General features: G+C 39.5%; 5 protein-coding genes across 7 annotated transcripts in view; 1 reads left to right on the top strand and 4 right to left on the bottom strand.

Moving 5' to 3' along the window:
• Positions 1 to 1,072: 1,072 nt before the first annotated feature.
• On the bottom strand, positions 1,073 to 2,640 carry LOC108241075 (protein S100-A5). The gene is made up of 3 exons (XM_017424993.3): positions 2,480 to 2,640; positions 1,992 to 2,140; positions 1,073 to 1,860 (listed from the first exon to the last, which is right to left on the bottom strand). Exons 2-3 carry the CDS (start codon positions 2,130 to 2,132, stop codon positions 1,663 to 1,665), a joined length of 339 nt encoding a protein of 112 aa, XP_017280482.1. The 5' UTR covers positions 2,133 to 2,140; positions 2,480 to 2,640; the 3' UTR covers positions 1,073 to 1,662.
• Positions 2,641 to 8,680: 6,040 nt separating this feature from the next.
• On the bottom strand, positions 8,681 to 9,920 carry LOC108241074 (protein S100-A1-like). Its single transcript, XM_017424992.3, has 3 exons — positions 9,764 to 9,920; positions 9,014 to 9,168; positions 8,681 to 8,920 (listed from the first exon to the last, which is right to left on the bottom strand). Exons 2-3 carry the CDS (start codon positions 9,149 to 9,151, stop codon positions 8,759 to 8,761), a joined length of 300 nt encoding a protein of 99 aa, XP_017280481.1. The 5' UTR covers positions 9,152 to 9,168; positions 9,764 to 9,920; the 3' UTR covers positions 8,681 to 8,758.
• Positions 9,921 to 11,533: 1,613 nt separating this feature from the next.
• Positions 11,534 to 14,366, bottom strand: krtcap2 (keratinocyte associated protein 2). Of its 2 annotated transcripts, none has more exons than XM_017424975.3 (5): positions 14,209 to 14,366; positions 13,477 to 13,631; positions 12,139 to 12,202; positions 11,770 to 11,836; positions 11,534 to 11,669 (listed from the first exon to the last, which is right to left on the bottom strand). In XM_017424975.3, exons 1-5 carry the CDS (start codon positions 14,210 to 14,212, stop codon positions 11,549 to 11,551), a joined length of 411 nt encoding a protein of 136 aa, XP_017280464.1. In that variant the 5' UTR covers positions 14,213 to 14,366; the 3' UTR covers positions 11,534 to 11,548. The 2 variants fall into 2 exon arrangements, with proteins under 2 accessions (XP_017280464.1, XP_017280465.1); XM_017424976.3 differs by having other exon boundaries at positions 13,477 to 13,628; positions 14,209 to 14,342.
• Positions 14,367 to 14,939: 573 nt separating this feature from the next.
• On the bottom strand, positions 14,940 to 18,089 carry tmem107l (transmembrane protein 107 like). 2 transcript variants are annotated; one of them, XM_017424983.3, is made up of 5 exons: positions 17,647 to 18,089; positions 16,689 to 16,756; positions 16,513 to 16,613; positions 16,108 to 16,204; positions 14,940 to 15,791 (listed from the first exon to the last, which is right to left on the bottom strand). In XM_017424983.3, exons 1-5 carry the CDS (start codon positions 17,731 to 17,733, stop codon positions 15,722 to 15,724), a joined length of 423 nt encoding a protein of 140 aa, XP_017280472.1. In that variant the 5' UTR covers positions 17,734 to 18,089; the 3' UTR covers positions 14,940 to 15,721. The 2 variants fall into 2 exon arrangements, with proteins under 2 accessions (XP_017280472.1, XP_017280471.1); XM_017424982.3 differs by lacking the exon at positions 16,108 to 16,204 and adding an exon at positions 15,937 to 16,033 and having other exon boundaries at positions 17,647 to 18,086.
• Positions 18,090 to 19,014: 925 nt separating this feature from the next.
• The window catches only part of trim46a (tripartite motif containing 46a), a 9,660-nt gene continuing 8,729 nt past the window's right edge, over positions 19,015 to 19,945 (top strand). The window contains exon 1 of the mRNA XM_017424946.3: positions 19,015 to 19,231. Coding sequence (XP_017280435.1) covers positions 19,172 to 19,231 — 60 coding nt within the window. The 5' untranslated portion in view covers positions 19,015 to 19,171. The remainder of the gene's footprint in view (positions 19,232 to 19,945) is intronic.

A 19,945-nucleotide genomic window follows, 5' to 3' on the forward strand; every position in this document is an offset into this window, starting at 1 on the left:
GATTGACAATGATCGTATTTCTTCACAAACATGGTTTGAATGTGACCAAATCAAACCAGCAGTGCCCCTTCTTTTATAAAATGTTCTTTCTGTTTAAATTTCTGATCTCCTACAAATGTGTTCTGCATCTTGACCTGTTTGTAAATGTTAGGATCTGTGTGTTTTGGCTCCCTCTGTTGTCCCTTCTGTGGTTTCAGGCGCTGGTGAGCCCAGCTGATCCTCATCAGATCATTATCCTACTCGTTACATCCCAACGGCGATTACCTTCAGCCTCTCGTGAGGCTTATTTCTGGAAGAACTAATCTAGCTTTTGCCCGCTCTCCTGTGGATCACCTGGACTCCTGATCTGATCTAAACCTGGCTCCTCTGAGACTTCCAGGTTACTCGACTCAACCTCCTTCTCCCAGCCCGTCTGCTCCTTGGCACTCCTGGACCTCCTCCATCCTAAACACAGAACCATAGCCTGACAGCACAAGTAACGAGCCATCATCATAATTGTACACAGATATCAGATATCTGAACGAAACCATACTCACCTCTGACCCTCCTGGTCCAGCTCCTTCCTGGTCACCTACAATTAATATACCAACCATTTTTACCTCATCTCCCCGTGCATCTTTTCAGTGTTCAGTTCTGGTTTAACTTAACTTGAAAATGACAGTAAAGTTAGATCTTATAACCTAAATGAGGCCATCTTAAACACACTTTTGTTCCGATTCTTCGTTTAAGCTCTGGAATGGGCAACATTTAACGTGGCGGTTTGACCTTGTCGAGTTCATGCGCTTTTGTGTTGCTAATGTCCCGTTGGAGAGGATCCGGAGTGAGCTGCAGATTCGACGTTTTTTGTTTCCTCTTTACCGTTGCTGTCAGATTAGGTGCGGTCCCCACTGCTGCCGGCGGTTACAGGAATAAACACAATAAACAAGACTCCACCTGAGGAGTGACTGACAGGTGTGTGTGTGTGTGTGTGTGTGTGTGTGAGTGCACAAAGGAGCACTGTGGGAGATGTCTGCTGAATGTTTGATGGGTCAACGCTTCGTTTCAAACATAAGACACAGCCAAGAGTAACCAGTCAGACTTCATGGGTAGTTTATTTTCAGACAGTTCGTACACGTCTTTACAGAGAGCAGCAGGTACCTCAAACAGGAGCACATCCAGAGCTTTCACACCAAAACCAAAATTTCAGTTTCAAAATGCCTTTGCCAAACAGGCCATTCGAAAAATTGCTGACATGGATTCTGTCTACTTTTTAATATTTTACAGCTAAAATGTCTGAGAACAGCACAGCTGAATCTTGTCCTCTTCTGTTTGAAATTAACATCTATAAAACTGCACGCATATAGCTCCCCGAGACGCTGCTGATTTGTGGACATTAGTTTTCTGCATCGAGATATTTTGTTCAACTTGATGTCCTTATTCAGGGAGACTAGCATTTCATTTCTTTAACTTTAAAAATGTTTTACTAACGGTTCAAAAAATATTTTTGGGTGTATGACCTTTTATTCGTAAATAGCTAGGAAAAAAAAAAAAATCCACACCAAACAAAAAGTTCACCAGGGGGGCACCAAGGGGGGGGCTACAGCAAATTTAGAGAGGGCAGCCCTCGCCCCCCCTGGTGACGCCCCTGACTTTACGTGCATTTTCTCGTTCCTCAAAGACGCTTTAGCTCTTGCAGTCTTCCTCTTCCCCCTCGTGTCCTCTGCACTTGCCCTTCTTCCCGCCCCTGCCCATCTTCTTGTGGTAGTAGCATTTGGCGAGGTCGCACACGCACCGGCTGAACTCACGGAAGTTCACCTGGCCGTCGTGGTTCTTGTCCAGCAACTCCATGGCCTCCTCGATGTCGTTGGCGCTGATTTTGTCCTGGAGGAGATGGCCGCACAGTTAGCAGCACGAAACCCACAAGAGGAGGCCTCAAAAAGCTAATCGGCATCTAGAAAGTGTTGGGGTTTTTTTGGTTTTAGATGTGAGTGAAGTGTGTTGGGCTTGCTCACCTTTAACTCAGCACTTTGTATCTCAGTTTCAAACAGCTTCTTGAGCTCCGCCTTGCTCAGCTGACATTTCTTGCCTTCGTCGTCGGCGTACTCCATGAATATGTCCACGATGTTTGTGATGACCTGATCCAAACGGGCCATGGTTGAAGCTGGGCAGGGTGACAGTGAGAAATCATAAGAGAGGCAGGAGGAGAAAGGTACTCCTAAACACCAGAGAACATAAAACATTCTGCAGGATCTTACAGACGACAGGTTTAAAACTGTAGCTCAATGTGACGCAAGCGTAAGAATTAAAAATAACAGCACGAGGGGATTAAATTAGCAGGAAACGCATGCAGCTTTAACTAAACACTCCACATGCTCATCCCTCAGCTTCTGTCTTGCTTCTTTTCTTTTTTTATCTGCTCTGCAGTTAAATTACACACGTTTATATTCGTCCTTTCCACAAAACTCACTCCTCGATCGAGTTGTTTTCTCCGAGTACTCACCTGATTGAGTTCCTGTGCACCGGGCGAAGAATGAAGAGGTCTGAGCTCGGTCCCAGCTGAGGCTGCTGTCAGACTGAGCAGAAAGACGGCCCTCTTAAACAGTAGACCCACTGTGACTCACACACACGCAGTGATTCATGCCCCTGAAATGTGCTTCACTCCACCCACAGAAGCCACACAAGTCCTGACTCTCATCTGCGCAGCAGAGAGCTGCAGAATTAGGAAAGTGTTTGTGTGCGGGCAGGATGGAGGCACTTTTCCTTCCTTCGTGCGGGCTCGTCGGTGTGTGTCACCGCTGCGTTGTGTATTCTGGCTCAAATAGAGAAGATGATTCAAAAACAGGGGAGGTTATATTTTCACCGAGTGATTTAGTTCAGAAAAAAAAAAATGTCAGAGTAAATGAAAACTTCTGTGCGTTTCCATTTCCTGCAGGTTGTCCCTTTCAGATTTTGTTCTTCTGCTGCAGAAACGTTTAAAGACAAAACCCAACTTCTTTTGTTCGATACTGTTCAGTTTTTCAAAGACGAGATGGGTCAAGTTTTCATCTGTTCAGGAGTTCTATTAATGTAAAGGTTTTACTTTATGTCTACCAAACTTATCTTTGATATCATTATCTGTATGCCCTCCCTTTTCTCTCAGAACGTAATCACTGGCTGCATGTCTACAACTGATTAATTGTTGGAGTCAACCTAATTCGAGAAGCCCACAACTAATCAACCTTAGCTGGCTCGGAAGTGGCTAAAATTCAGTCAAACTCGGACACGGAGCTAAAGTTTATTGCGTTAGTAGCCGAGAGTCATCTTCAGCACATACCAGCTCTTGTGAGATAATTTGCAAGGGTTTTCTTTTTGTTTGTTCCCCCCAAAAGTTTATTTATGCTTTAAACATGAAGTACAAGATAAAAGGCAGTATAATAGTGACATAGTTAACAGCGTACCACTGACATACAAATAAAATTGGCCTAGATCATACCCATTTAAACGGACACACACACACATTAAGTGGATTAAGTCCAAATCCACACAAACGATAAGACGACAAAACAACACAGAACAAAAGAAAAGTCAGGCGCTAGGGCATACTTCGGTCAATCTATCAGATTTGTCAAATTAGAGTCAAAAGAGAGGATGACAGAAGAAGAGATATCGATAAGAGTAGTAATCACCAGCAGCATATGTAACATGTTTTCAGTCTGGGATACGAGGGAAATTGATCCTTCTAAGAGTTCCTAATAAAAGGGCTCCTCAATCCCAAAAACTCAGTGGAAGATCATTTCCCAGGTTTGACCAAAACGGCTATAACTCTGTCCCCTTTCATCACAAGATGAGCTGAGTTTAACATTTTGGCATAAAAGGCAGGGAACGACGTTCCTTCAAAGAGTGCTCGCCCTTTAATTGAATATGGTAACAGCTAATTATGAGTTTTTGCCACAGTGAAACAAACAGCATTACTTTCCAAAACACTGGCTTATTTAATGAGTTGGAAGCTTTTTCATGTTTGAATAAATCAGCGGACCGTTTAGTGACAACAAACTTCAGAAAGCTTGAGGAACTACTGATTGAGACCAGCTTAAAGATTAGAAGAAAGTCTGGCAGATTGGAAGCAAAATGGACATAAATCAGGGGTGGCTCAAGATTTTAGCAGATTCTTTTAATCGTGGCTGTCAGACGGACTGAAAGCAGTTCAATTTGCTTCCGAAGCTCAACATAAAACCACCTTTGGCTCGAGGTTTGAATCTGATGGAAGCCGCCCCACAGAGCTGACTCACTCACTCCTTCTCGGTTTTCCGCTCCTCTGTTTCGAAGCAGCAGACCAGAGGCACTTTCCTCGTCTCTTTAACCCCCCCCCCCCAACAAGTTCCCGCTGTGGATCACTTCACTCTTTAATCAGGCCGTATTGCTTTCGCTCATTGAGAACGATCAGATTCCCCCCCCCCCCCTGCAGGAGAGAAGGAAGGAAACGGAGCCCAGAGTATCGTGTTGGTGTCGGGAACAAAAAGCATTCATCTTTCTGCTCTCTGTTCAGGAGATCCATTACAGTTCGTCTGCTGGAGAGGACCCACTGGTTCTCTTCAAGGCCCCGGCTTCAAAATGTTTGTTAATACACAACTCATTATTCTTAACTAAAGGGTAAGGTACCAAAAACTTTTAGACACCTTAAAACGATTCATTTTTTATCTTTTGCAGGTGCTTCTGCAGTTCTTTCTTCCACAGTTTCTAACATTTTAAACCACATCTCTTCATTCATGATGCTAAAGAACATGTCTGATAAATGCCTTATTCAAATGGGGCGAACTGACAGAGTACAAATTAAGACAGAGGTGGTGAATCTAAACAGTGCTGAAAAAAAATACAACTACAAACCAGCTTCAGCTCACCTGAAGGATGGGAAATCACTGTGTGCAAGAAAATAAGGGACAAAAATGCAATAATACCACAATAAGCTGCTACCTGATGGAAGGTAGCAGCACTTGGTGCTATAAAACACCATGTTTCTTCAAAAACAGATGGAAAATATGTCTAAAAGACATTCAGTGATTTCATGACATCCAGTGTTTGAACATGAAATTTGTCACTTTCAGTAACTAATACATCAGTTTAGACGGCATCTCTGTGGTTAGCTGGATGATGGCCAACAAGAACTGAATAAAGAAATGATTTTTCTATTTAACGTCACAATCCACTGTCACATACTGAAAGTAATAATCTGAGTCTTCCTGGATGACGTCACATTTCACTCTGAAAGTCCTGCCGACTCCAAAAATCGGAGGCAGCAACAAACTTGATTTGAAATTCTTTAGTTTCCCTTTAGAACATTTGAAACACTTTCATTGCGAACCAAATTATCAGACGGTCATGTGAAAAAGCATAAAACTATTCGTTTGAGGCTTTTATGACTGAGGTCAGGGTTAGTTTGTTTTATTTAATTAATTTTCTTAAGCGTGCAAAAAAAAGAAAAAAAAAAAAGGTTCAAATCTTAGCAGAATTGTAGTTTTGAGACATAGCAGAGAAAACCTGGAAGCAAGCAGGGATTCTGAGTGGAAATAGTTCAGTTTGCTCCATTTTTCTGGCAGAAGTTGCCTTCTTAGGTTAGTACAAAAATAAATAAATCAGCCAATTTGTGCAACCCAGTTAAACAATCTGCTTTTTAAAGAAACTCCAACCACACCAAATCGATGTGCTGATAGATAATCTTTGCCGGTTTATTTCTGTTTACCTTCACAGGTGTTTGGACACACCTAACTGAGCCCTGCTGTGTGTTTGGTGTCGGGTATTTAAACCTTTGACTGTTTGTTTTGGACGTACAGAGAGTTTTAAAAGCACAGAGACTGTCATAAAGTTGACGAATCCTCCTGCAAAAATTGTTAAAACATGCAGGCTGCGTCATTTAACAGAGCTTTTAATTTGTTTTCCAGCATGGATGCCATGAAGTGTTTTGTACTTCAGACTATATATTTTTTTCTAACCTTGTAGCTCCATCTCCTGGCGACAACACACCGACGCTGCCTGCAGATGTCCTCTGAAATGCAGATTCTTAATTATTACTTTAGTTTTCCCCCATAAAACCATACATACAGACCCTTTCCAAACAAATTAGAAAATCATGGAAAAGTTGTTTAATTTCCATAATTCCATTCAAAAAGTTAAAGTTCCATAGGTTGTAGATTCAGGGCCCACAGTTTAAACGATTTCAAGTATTTGATTATTTTTTATTCTCATAATTTCAGCTTCCAGCTCAAAACCCACAAAAAAAAAACAAAAAACAAAAAAAACAGGATTTCAAAAAAAAGTTGAATATTGTGAAGAAATCAGCCCAAACTGCTTCTCAGTTTTTGCAGAAAAAAAGAAAGAAATTAAAATCAAAATATGGTACTTTAAAAACTATATGTCAATTTTTCTCCTGCCATGTTTTGCCCTTCCTCTAGACCAGGGGGGTCAAACTCCAGGCCTTGAGGCTCCGCTGTCCTGGGAGTTTTAGGTTTTCCTGCTCCAACACACCTGATTCAAACGGTTTAATTACCTCCTTATCAAATCATCAAGTTCTCCAGGAGGTCGGCAACAAGTCATCCATTTAGACCAGGTGTTTTAAAGCAAGAACACGTCTAAAACACGCAGGAGAGCGACTCCCGAGGAATGGAGTTTGACATCCCTGATCTAGACTTTCCATTGATATGCTTGGACAGCCAGCCTCCTTAGATATGAACTTTTGTGGCTTACCCCATCCTACGGAGGGCATCAATGATGGTCTTCTGTCAAGTTGTTAGGTCTGCAGTCTTCGCCCATATTGAACCGAACCGAACTGAGACAATTCTTTTTCTTCTTCTTCTCTATTATAGTGGATCGCAAACAACTTCAGTTGAGACAATTGAACCAAACTGAGACAATTTAATGACAGCTGGTGGAAACCTGTGCAGGTGCTTTGAGTTTAATAGAGGATTAGTGTGTCACGCTCAGTTTACAACATTCATGCCCTGTAAAGTTTGGGCTGATTTCTCAACAGTATTCAAATTTTTTTTTTAAATCCTGTTTTCGTGGGTTTTATGAGCTGGAAGCTCAAATTATGTAAAAAAAAATAAAAATAAACTGAATCTATGACCTGTGAAGATTTATCTTTTTGAATGGAATTATGGAAATTAAACAACTTTTTCACGATATTCAATTTTTTATATATATATATATATATATATATATAAACCAGAAAGGGAGTTTAAGCGTGTAAAGCAACCCAATAATAAAATGCTCACCTCATAAAATGCTCAGATTTGCAGATCAACTTGTGTGTTTTCTGTGTGGAACTTCTTCTTGGCTTTTTCCACGTCTCAGACAAAGAGTTACGATTTTAACTTGAGATGAACGTGTCCCTTTTCAAAGGTTAGGATTTCGCTTGTTTTCTGAGTGTAACACGTATATAAAACCAAGCAAATTTATAACTTAAATAAACGTAACAATAAAGAAATGTTGTAAATGTTAGAATTAATAACTCGGTTTCATTTGGTAGTGACGTCAGACATGCGTATATGTCAGAAAAGTAATATTTTTATTATACAGTATTGAACAAAAGTCGTGAGTCATCCCTCAACTCTTTATATTCTGTTTTCAAGGATTCAGACTTTCTTCTAATCTTTTAAAGCGATCTTGATCAATAGTTTTCAAGTTTTCTAAAGTTTTTTTTTTTTTCAAATTGGATCTTTAGACACTTTGTTACCAGCAGTTTGTCAAAAAGATGCAATTTGTTCCCATTTCTTCAACTGAATCTATGAATAATACAAAACAAATAACAGTCGGACACATAAAATGGTATTTTAGCTCCAGCAGTGTGATTCCCAGAGAGCTTTTAGCTGAAAAACTCCACATTTAGTAAATCAGCGCTTCCCAAAGTTGGGGTCAGGACTCCATTGTGGGTCATGAAAAGTGAAGTGAGGCTCCCCAGATGAGCTCCAGAAATAACTACTACGATATTAGTTTTACTAATTATTATTGTTACATTTATTCTTTGCAGTAATTATGATGAAAATGTGCCATTAGCAATCATTTTATATTTACCTTTGTGGCGTTGTCATGATGTTCTTCTTTATTAACAGAATTTGTACGATTTAAGTGGAAATATTTGGGGTCAAAAGCCTCTGCCGCTCTTATTTTGTGGGTCAGAAGCTGAAAAGTTTGGGAAACGCTGTAGTAGCTGGTGATGCTGTTTTCTTTTTAAAGACACAACTTTAAGATGCCGTTCATCGGCTGTGGACGGATTTCTTTGATCTCGTCCTCTATCCTTGTGTTTTTAAGCACACCCCGCCAGGATCAGGCGCAAGAACCGGGCAGAAAACAGGCAGGGATGATTAAAACTGGTTTTAAACCCGAGGAGGATCCGGATAAGCGCCGCCTTCCTGAAACGACCCGGGAGCTTGGCGCGCTCACGTCTCACTTTATTACGACTCCTCAGAGAAACAATTTCCCTGCAGCTCAAAAACTGCTGCCTCAAGCTAAAAGACTCCAGCAGGATTATGGGTAATATGATGTGCTTCAGATGTTAACTTGTCAAGACTCCAAGGAATCTGAGAGGCATTTTAAAAATTGTTTTTTTTTTTTAAAGCAATGGCAGAATCCTTCAAACCTAAAATGATCGCACGTGTTCAAGAAGTCAATCACTGACTGAAGACGGCTTTCTGGAGCTGAAACCTTTTTAAAGAACAATCCAACAGACACGTGTCAAAGGTTATCTTTTAATGTGGATTTGTGCCATGTGTGTATATATATATATGAGCTCAAATCCTCAGCAGTGTCTTCACTTCTTGCACTTCTTTCCTTGACTCAAGCTGTAATGTTTTTCGCAGGCGACTGTGAGGCCGGCGACGAAGGGGACGAACTCCTCGAAGTCCAACTCGTCGTCCTTGTTTTGGTCCAGATCCTTGATGATGCTCTCTATGGTGTCGGGGCATTTCTGGGTCTGAAACAGGTGGAGTTTTTTTTAAATGAAGAAATAACACCGAGTTTCAACGTTCGGCCTCATGGTCTCCAACGGGAGACGGAGGAGCCTTACTTTTAGGAAGGCGGGCAGCTCGTTCTCGATCAGTTTCTTCAGCTCCTTCTTGCTCAAGGTGTTTTTGTTTCCGCCCTCTTTGGCGTAGCGGTGGAAGACGACGATCAACGTCTCCATGGATTTCTCCAATTCAGTCATGGCTGCAGAAGTGAGGGCTGAAAAAAAAAAAAAAAGAGGAATGGAAACCATTTTCTCATTCTTTCCTCCTCCTTATCTGACAGCTGTTGTACTTCAGAGATTGAGGGTTTAACTTACACACAAACAGTTTCAACAAAAAAGAAAAGACTCATAAACCTTTTTGTTCTTTCTTTTGCTAACATGTTTATTCCCAGCTCAGCGAAACACGCGCACACCTTTCTTTAAAAGTGAAGCCGCTTTCTCTAAAACCAACACCCATCTGAGTGAGGATGTGGGTGTTGGTCTCACTGGCACTTGAAGCAGATTCTTTTGGGCCGACATCACCTTTTTGAACACTTGAACTTGAAACGTTTACACCATTTCTGCTCTCTCTTTCTCTCTCTCTCTCCCTCCGTTTAACCCTTATTAGTTTATTCCAACCACATTTTTTAAAGCTAAATCAACGACCCTAAACAGGGACATTTTGCAGAGGAAGCAAGGCACGCAGAGAACATGCCGTTACTGAGAGGAGTTATGAACGAGCCTCGAGCTATGAGGAACAAGAAAGAAAAAGAAGGAAATAAAAAAAAGATACATTTTTATGGTTTTAAAGTAGTTTTTAAAAAGCCTTACCAGATCAGGATGAGGCAGAAACTGTGAGCTCCAGTGGAGAGAGGGCTGTGGTTTGCTGAAAGTTTACTCAGGAGTCATATTTAGTCAGGGAGGAAACGCCCAGCGTGATGTGGAGGAAGAGGGAGGGAGAGCAAGAGGCAGATAGAGGGAGGGAGAGGAGGAAAAAACCCAACAAAAAACAAAAGGAGAAATTCCTGCCCCAGTTATTCCGACACAAGGGTGGTGTTGAAGAGATAAAGCCTTTGACATGATCCTCTGTTTTAAGGATTTGGGCACAGAGGAAAAACTTACAGTAACTTTCAAACTGCATGCACCGTCGGCAAGAACACACAAGCTCTCAGTCGTGTCGTTTCAGGTCATCAGTCATCAGGACTCCAACACGCAGGCTCAGCCGGAGGAATCTGCAAGTCTGAACGCAGCAGCTCTGTGCAGAAGTCTTCAATCATCCCTCGTTTCTTCAGCTTTGGCCTCCAAGGAGCCAGACTTTCTCTCATATATATATATATATATATATATATATATATATATATATATATTTAAGTGGTCTTGATCAGTAGTTCTTCAGAGTTTCGAAACATCTTCCCTGATTATTTTGATTTTTTTTTAACCTTGGCTGCTCTAACCTCAAATGAACCAGTGTTGTGTCGACACGTAACAGCTTGGCAGAGAACCACAGACACAATTTGTTCCCACTCCATCAGCTGAATCTATGAAAAATGCCAGCACAGTTTGACTGATAAAACAATGTTTAAGCACCAACAATGCTGTCGGTCAGCTGAAGGATGATGTACCTCTCAGAGCCTGCGTTGATTTTTTTGTTTTTTACCCCTCTTTATTTCTCATAGACATGCCTTTCCAGATACTATAAAGATTGGTTTTTGAAAGATCTGACACTTGTTTGTTTGTATTCAACTTGTCCATGTTTCTAATTCTTTCCAGGTTCAAGGACTAGAGTACAAAGAAAAAGACCTTCAGAAAAATCTAAAAAAAAAAAGTTTTTTGCTCACTGATTTAGTCAGAACCGCCCAGTCGACACCAAGTTCCACACAAACGGCTTCCCTGCTGCTGGCTTTTAAAACTTCGACACATCAGTGATTCTACTTTGTCTCATCCAGTTTTATCCTGCTGCTTCTCTAAAGTTCAGCCTTTTTCTGACAAACTTGTCTGAATACTTCTGTTTTTTCTGTTTAATCTTTGCAGGATGATGCCCCCGTTTTGAACATTTTCAGAGTAACGTCAGCATTTTAGGAGTAGAAAATACATTTCTGATCCGCTGAGGAAGATAAGATGACTGTACTCTGATTTACTGCAGGACACTGAAGAGATTCAGGTCTACTGGTCACTATCTGACACAAAGACTAGATTTGTAGGCAGAAGAGAGAAAGTCCGGCTCCTGCAGCGGCCAAGGCATTTTCCCAGATAACAAAAGAAAGAAACAATAAACAGGTTGTTTTTTGTTTACCAAAATTTAATTACAAAACAAAATGAAGAAAACAAAAAAAAGAGAGCAACTCGACTTGCTGTTGGGTGTACAGAAAACGTGAAGGGATGGATGAATCTCTCTGCAGCTTTCAGCGCAGAGGAAACGGGGAGGGGCGGTCGATGGAATGTAAAGAATTACTTTTAAGATTCATTATGAGGCCGAACACAGACCTGGGGCACTTTCCCAAAAACCACGATAAGAAGAAAACACGATTCATCGATTTAAGTAGCTGTGACAAAACTGTTCGAGTGACAATCAGCACCTGGATCATATTGACTGGTTAACAGGACAGGTGNGATTCATCAGTTTTTCTTTTTACTCTTGCTGGCAGCTTTGGCCGGCAGCGCCGCGGGAGCAGCTGCCTGGTAGAGCGCGGCAGATATTTTGTTGATGTAGAACAAGGCGAAGAGGGAGAATATCAGGCTGGACAGAGAAAAAGAACCAACAAGCACATTAATAAAAAAAAAAGTGGCTAAAATATATTGTGTTTAAGTATTTGTGCCGCCGCCGAGACGTCGCTTACCAGGTGGTGACGCAGACACGATGCACCAGACCGGAGGCAAACAGCGACAGGCACAAACACAGCAGAACTGAAAAACGGCAGATTGAGTAACGTAAATGAGGAGCAGAGCCTTAAAATCAGAACGAACTGCTTAATATGGTTTTATAACTTCAAAACTGTGGAAACAAATCAAAACTTTGAGCAAGTGCATACTAAAAAAAAAAACATTAATGCTCATTAAAATCAAATATTTTACAAGTAAAATCAACACTATCTGGGTTTTAGAAAGGGAGTTTACACTCAATGCTGAAAACTGCTACAGAAATATTAAACTAAACATTATAACGGGGGGGAATGACTTTGGTCTAGTTTCAGCAGCTTATCACTTACTCTCTGGGAATATCTTGGCTTGGAATCCTTTTCCAAATACCAGATTTTCTAGATTGTTGAAAGCCTGAAAATGAAATTAAGGTGCAACACTCCACAGTAGAACTTCTATGAACACAAGGAAACCGGATTAACTTATATAGGTGAGGCTGTGAGAAAATAAGTTAGCAGAATTTAAAAAAAAAAAATCCAGCTCACAGGTTTACCAACAGACATCTGATTAAACAGAACTAGTCGAGTTAAAGCTACTTATTGTAAAGTCATGACAACCAGACAAATAAAACAACAAAAAAAAAAACACATAGAAGAAGCAATATTTGCATGTTTTTCCCCCTATATTGATGGTTATTGTGTCCTCAAAGTAAAAATTTGTAAGCAGTGTTTGTGACTCAATACAAACTACCACATGTGTTTGTTTACCTACAGCAGGGGAGTCAAATTCCAGGCCTCAAGGTTTCACAGTCCTGGAGGTTTTAGGTTTTTCTGCTCCAACACACCTGATTCAAACGGTTTAATTACCTCCTCGCCAAATCATGAAGTTCTCCAGGAGCACGGCAACAAGTCATCCATTTACACCAGGTGTTTTAAAGCAAGAACACATCTAAAACATGCAGGAACGTGGCCCCCGAGGCATGGAGTTTGACACCTGTGACTTAAACCAAGTATTTAAAGCAAGAACACGTATAAACATGCAGAAGATCGGCCCACATTTGACACACATGACCTATGGAAACAGACGAAATGACTGAAAATAGGTCAACAACGGCGACGTTTGGGTACAACAAGTCCGACAATTTGGATGTATTGGTACATATTGACACCATCTGCACACTCAGTCAAATATGCAGATGAAGTGATAGTTGGGTTGAAACGGTAAACTTATCGGTGTAGCTGAAATTTCGCAAAAGCCGCCATGTGTTTGAACGCTGAGTTCTGCTTTTGTGGCGCTGCATCGCCCTGATTGTTCCCTGATATTCATTCTTAACAGCTGTCCTGTTCGTTCTTTTCTTCTTTCGCGTTTAGCAGGAGATTCACTTAAAAATTCCTCCTAAACGCCTGCTCCGAGATTCTGCACTCGTCTGTTTGTTTACCTGCGCAGCCTTGCAGCCAGCCTCACGTAGGTCGACGTGACTAAAGCTGAGCGCTTCATTTACATGGAGCGCGTACCCGCATTTCAGACAGGCGCGTCAATATATCAGGAAAACGACTGGAGTAAACGCAATCAAGCTGCACCATTTGATATAGTTCAAGGTAACCCTTTTTTAAAGGTTTGATTTCATACTTTGCAATGAGTAGCTTTAAACAGGTAACATGAAACAAACGGTTTCAGCCAAAGGATACAGTGAGGGAGCAGATGAAGAGGACTGAGCCCAGGAAACCTCCCAGGATGGTGAGCCACTCGGTGGATCCCAGCTGTTTGCTGAACATCTGCATCCCAGCGAAAACCAGCACCGACAGCAGGCTGGAGAGCACCAAGGAAGTGCCTGTGTTCACTGCTAAGAACACCAGAGACAGGACATGTCAAACTTGCAGCAAAACAAAGAAACAAGTGGTGGAGGTTATAACATTGCACCCAATAGGTCAGTTATTATGGATGAAAAGCAACACCAAGCTGTTTATTTATTTTTTCATAGGTTAGCTAATGTTGTATGTCTAAATTACAGAGCATCATACTGCCTTTGGGATTACATTATATTTCTTTTTAATACAATAAGTCATTAAAAATAAACTCCGACTCGGTTGTATTTGACAGCTGCTCCTTTACGCCACGTCATTGTTCGCGCAGAAACGTATCCGACGTAGCTGTTAGCTTCACAACCCACATTTGTACAACAAACCTCCTTTTACATAATGCTTCACACACAAATCAAACCAAAACGTACATTATTTATATCATAGAGCAACATTCATTCGTAAACTAAGCCCTTTTTAGCGACTATTATTCATTTATCAGTGAGCGTAAGTCACGTTAAAAGGTTAGCTAGCTCCTAACCTCAAAGTGTCCCACAGCTAGTAAACTCTTCTTGTGGAAACACTTAAAGCTTTTTTTTATATATATATAAAAACACGTACCCATGACTGGAAGTTTAAGAGTGAATCCTCGCAGCGAGATGAAACCGAAGTGAGAAGATTCAACTTCTCAAAGCGATTTCACCGGCACAAGGAACGGAAAACAAGAGAGAAGCGTCACCACCCGGAGGTAATATCAGGGGGGACCAGTGGGCGGAGTCCGAGACGGAAAACAGGTTAAATATAACTTAATGATTTCAGGTTGTACAGCTTGTAACAACCTGAAAGTATAAAGTAAAGTATAAAGTATAAATTTGATAAAAGGATAAATAAAGCCATTTTTAATCTTGTTTTGATTTGCCAAGCTCCTTTTTAATCTTTTAAAATTATTATTCAGTGTGACCCCCATATTTTTTTCCTTTTCATGTTCTTCGTCATTATTTTCTATTTATTATCTTTTAATACTAACTGTATGTTACTGTTTGTTCAATAAGGTTGAGAGAAAATAAACATTTATATATATGAACAGGAATGCTTTTATAGCTCCACTTTTAAAGTTTTATTTTTGCCCCTTATATATACTGTTTCTGTGGAATTGTGCTAACTTAAATGTTTTTTTTTAAATTCTCATTTTATATTATTATTATTATCTTATTTCTAGTCATTTCTGGCTTCATTACTAGTTATTTTTTGCAGCTACAGGTCCATTTATTTATTATATTGCGGGTCACAATTTATCAACACATCAACTTATCCATCTGGAGGTCACTGGGAAAAAAAAAGAAAATCCTAAAGATAGTCAAACTTTCTTTATTTACTTACAAACTTTGCCCTTTATTCAGGCAGACATTTCATCACAACCGTAACGGTGTATCAGAGAGCTGGCTATTAAAATAATTTACCAAAGATAGAATTATCACTGTCAGACAGGTGAGATGAAAGCATGTAACAAAAGGAAAGATTGTCAAGAAGTTCATTCTACATTGAAATAATAATTTATTAGATAGTTCTGAATAAACTCAACTGGTTTGTGAAGACACTGATGTGTTTAACTGCTTCCTGTAGGTTCAAACAAATTAACAAACTACAGAAGTGTTGTTACATTTTAGAAAACTTAACATTTTTTTATGGAACTACTATTTGAACAAGTTGTGTAAATGCAATAAATATCTATTCTGTAACAGGAAAAAAAAATGTTCTTTACATATTACTGGATTTATTGTCGTAATATTAGGAAGAATATCTTGAAGCCCTCTGTAAAAAAAAGAAGATCTGTACAAATTGATATAATTCGTTGTTTCAGACAGATTTCCTGAAAACCAGATACTACAATATGTCAAAAATAAACAACAAACACTTTTATTTTCTTCTGTTGTATTCAAATATATTTATATAAAAAACAACTTCTGTTGTTCCTTGATGTTTGCTGGTGCTGATTCTTAACACGAGTATTAACCATATTTGTGAGCTCAGCTCCTCTGTAGGTCATTACTGACCCACAAGTCTTCAGTCTACAGTCTCTTGTTATTCTGAGAAGTGTCTACAACCAGATGGAGCTGAACCATTTAGTGGTCTTTTATAACGGCTTCTTCTTCAGTCCAAAAACTGCAATAAACAGAAGAACCTCCACAAAGGCTGGTAGGACGCTAGAAGGAGAGACAGAAATGGAACCGTGAGGAAAAACACAAATGATTGCATCCATTCGTACTCACGTTCACCGCCCTTTAGGCCTCTGGAACGAGGCTTTTTGGAGAAAAATAAATAAATGCAAAAACACACGGGCACACCAACCTGCAGGTAGCAAAAATCACCCAATAAGTCCAGCATTCCCACTTCTCAAACACAAAGAAAGACAAGGACACAGATGCACTGCAGTGGGCAGCCAATGCTGGAGGAAAACACCAGTCAGGGAAAAACTCTTCTGAAATAAAAATATATACATATATTGTTATAAACACTGACCTGCAAATGGCAAGGATCCACCAGTAGATGTCACACTCCCATTGCTCAAACAGAAAGAAAAGCAGAGCCACTGAGGCACTGGCATGGACTCCTGTAGCTACAGAAGACCAAGTAAACGTAAACGAGCTGGGAGTCATGGAACTGTAACTGGTGACTCTTTATAATTGTTTACATCTTCGTTCATTTTCTAAGAACTTGATGACAGTTTCTTGATTACTAAACCTTCTATGTCTTCATTTGCTATTAAACAAAGGTCCTCGGGTTGGAGGGTCTGCATGTTCCACTATCCTTCAGCAGCAGAAGAAATAACAGAACACACCTTTAGCCAAATATTTACTGGTTCTAAGTGTGAATCTTTTGAATATTATTGGTCACTGCAGCACGAATTATCAGTGTGAAGGATACACAGGAGACCTTGGCTGCAGTTAAACATGGACACTCCTGAAAAGAAACCAGCCAGCTCGATCGCAAACAGACCGAGAGTCACTGCCAGAGCTACCACCAGCCTGAGGAAAGAAACACGGATCAGAGAGCAGACGGTACTCACGTGTGGTAAATTTATCCATCAAACATCGACTCACTTTTTGTCTTCAGTGTCATACTGCTCTTGTGTGAAATCCAAGGGTAAACATGCCCTCACATTATTTTCCTGTTAACAAAAAGACACTAGCATGATTTCTTGAACACGTTGCATTTATCTTAAAGTGTGTTGTAAAGCACTTTGAATCGCCTTGTTATTGAAAAGTGCTATATAAATCAATTTCACTTCACTTATCTTGAATCATCATAAAACAGTTTTTTTTTTTTTTTTTTACATCATTTGATTTTTTTTTTCTTCAGTTTTACATACTTTTCAAATTTCAGGAAAAAAAACATGAGTCTTTTATTATATAATTTAAATCTACATTTTTTATTGATATGAAACTGTCTGATCACCACTTTCATATTCATCTGGTCAAAAAAACACACACACACCTCTCTCTCAAATTTTTATTTTTGAATTTTTACTTGTTTGATAAATGAACAATTAATATTCCTTTATGTGTAAAGAGTGTCCCCCACACTATATATTTTGGAATCAGCAAAAAGCCATCATGAAAGAGAGAAATGGGAATGTGTTACTAAGCTTATGATGAGCTGAATTATAAAAAAATAAAAAAATAAAAAAAATAAAATAAAAAAAAATAAAAATAAAAAAAATTAAAAGTTATTTTTAAACATTAGAAAAGACATAAAGGTCATAATAAATATGTTGCATTCATGAAACTTTAACTATCCTATGTATTTTAAAACAGCAACTGTTAACACACACTTTAATGCATCAATTTTTCAAGTTCAAACACATCATAAGCAATAGAAAGTTAATGAAATAAAGTTCAGCTCTCCAGTTAAGTGATTTAACCTTTTTAAGTAAAATTTCTAGTGCTACTTACATACACTTAATCATGTGGTTTTTACCTACTATATTATTATATATGTACTAAAATATTACATATATAATCAGAGTTAAAAATACGTGAAAATGCCTTTTGTACTTACCCTTGACCAGAAGATGGTGATAACAATGACAAGGTGAGATATGATAGTGAGAAACCGTGCTGGAACAAGACTGCTAACAGCCGACATGCTCTTACTATTTTCAAGAGTTTACAAGAACTACTACTAAAGTAAAACGAGCATTTAACTCTAAAAAGGCAAAGGTATTGTAAAAAGTAGGCGTGTTTCGCTAATTTAGCACGTACCTAAAAAAGTGCTACACTTCCAGCTGTTAATTTAGCATGTAGCTCAGGTCAAAGAAGGTAAAAAACGAGCTGTTCGCTTTAAAAACATCGACCGATTTCAGTTTACATGTCTCCGTGCTTCTGTTTGCGGCTAACTCAGTCGACAGCTTCACGCTGCCACACTTCAGACGCTACTAACGGTTGCTACAACAACCACAGGAAGAGTGCACACGGCAATATGTTCCGGAGGAACGAAACAACTAACATTTAAGTGTTCCGGCGAAGAGCCAAAAAAAAAAAAAAAAACTCTTTCAAAAATTACAGCAATGGGTGCTTCATCTGGAAACTTAGCCTGCTATAAAAGCACACCTGAAAAAAAACATAATTAAATAATTTTAGATAATTGTGTACTAAATATCCAGGAGTCAGATTGTCACTTCTGACTTTTATTCAAGTGAAGCAAGATTTTTTTTAAAACAAAACAAAACTCCCCTCCATTACAAAACGCCTTTTTTGGTACAAAAACAACTAACCCGTGCAAACAATGATAAATCATAGAAACCTATAACAACGTAGGCAGCCAGGGAGTTACTGTTTATCATTGACAACTTTTATTTATTTAAATTTCCCCCTTCAACGCTTAATTTCCTATTTTAATTATTTATTTATTTTACTTTTTGTATTGTTTTCATACTTATCTGTATTATTGTTTTTTATTCATATTGTCCTTCATTTGTCCAGAAAAAAAGTATGTGTAGAATTTTGCCACATGTTCTTGTACATGTTCTGTTTTGGATAAAGTTCTTAAAAAATAAAAAAATAAAAAAAAGAATAAGTACGCAATGCTGCCATCTAGTGGTTACCCCAAGAAATTGGGCCAGAAAACGAGGTTTTTATGCAGTGAAAAATACACGTGCATTTCCAAAAACCAGATAGTTTTTACGTTGCTGAGGGATATAAAGGGATGCAGGTTTATACTTATTATTAATATATTAAGTTATTTTTGGATAATAGTATTTAACCTACATTTACTTGGCATTCATTATGATGTTGGCAGGAAATGTGCATGTAAAATATGATATGCATGAAATAAAACAGCTGGAACAAATATTCAAACATAGCCTGAGACAGAGATTTCCACAACCCCCCCCCCCTCCTCCCATCNCTCAGCTCCTCACAAGCACAACAATTTTCTGGTGACGCTCCGTCAGTTTCGGGGCCTCAGCTTCGCTTCGTCGAGGTGAAGCCGGGGATAACCTGCCTCCCTCTCCGGGACTCCTGGGCTTTTTCTGTCTTTCTTTCTTTCTTTCTTTCTTGTGGAGAAAAAAAAAAATCGAGGAAGCATGGCAGAAGCGGAGTTCCAAACCTTTACCTCTATTATGGACGCGCTGGTTCGCGTTAGTGTGAGTGTGACGCTGTTTTTTTGTTTGTTTGTTTGTTTTATTTTTAGCCATTTGTGCTGTATGTAACCGACATAAATCGTCTGCCTTACGCAGATAATTCACATAGAAATGTTACCCCCAGAATTTGGATGCTGGGGTGTTCTGTATGAAGGAATGTGGGGCATTTCTTTTCGAGACATTTCTGTCTTCATCGATCCGTAGCGATGCGTTTCTAGAAATTATTGACCAATATATATACATATACACGTGTATAGAAAAAAGCTTTTAGAGAAATGGGTTGTAATCGGCGTTTGCTGATTAGCCACCTTTTTCTATATCTGTTGGCACGTAGCATGAAAGGCTTTGGGCCGAGAAGGCGGAGATGATGCTCGTTGTCATGGAAACGGGATGCTGCGCTTTGTAGCCGCAGCAGAGGAAAAAGGAGCACCGACATTTAAAACTGACACTTAGTGCTCATGCGTTCCTCCTGCATGCACTTTTTTTTCTTATTTGTGAGCTATATTAGCTTTTAATTCGTTTTAAGGTAAATGTCAGCCTGTTTTAGAAGCCAGATGTAACTACAAGTTGGGAAAAGCTATTTTTTTTCTTCATATTTGTACATTAAACGACAGCCTATATGCAGTAACTTGCACCTGGTACCCTCTCGGCATCGACGCTGGACTGTAACGAGCATTAGGTGGCTTGTTTGATCCCCCCTCCCTCCCCCCTCCCTCC

Source organism: Kryptolebias marmoratus, linkage group LG16 (genome assembly GCF_001649575.2).
Source record: "Kryptolebias marmoratus isolate JLee-2015 linkage group LG16, ASM164957v2, whole genome shotgun sequence".
Lineage (NCBI taxonomy): Eukaryota > Metazoa > Chordata > Actinopteri > Cyprinodontiformes > Rivulidae > Kryptolebias > Kryptolebias marmoratus.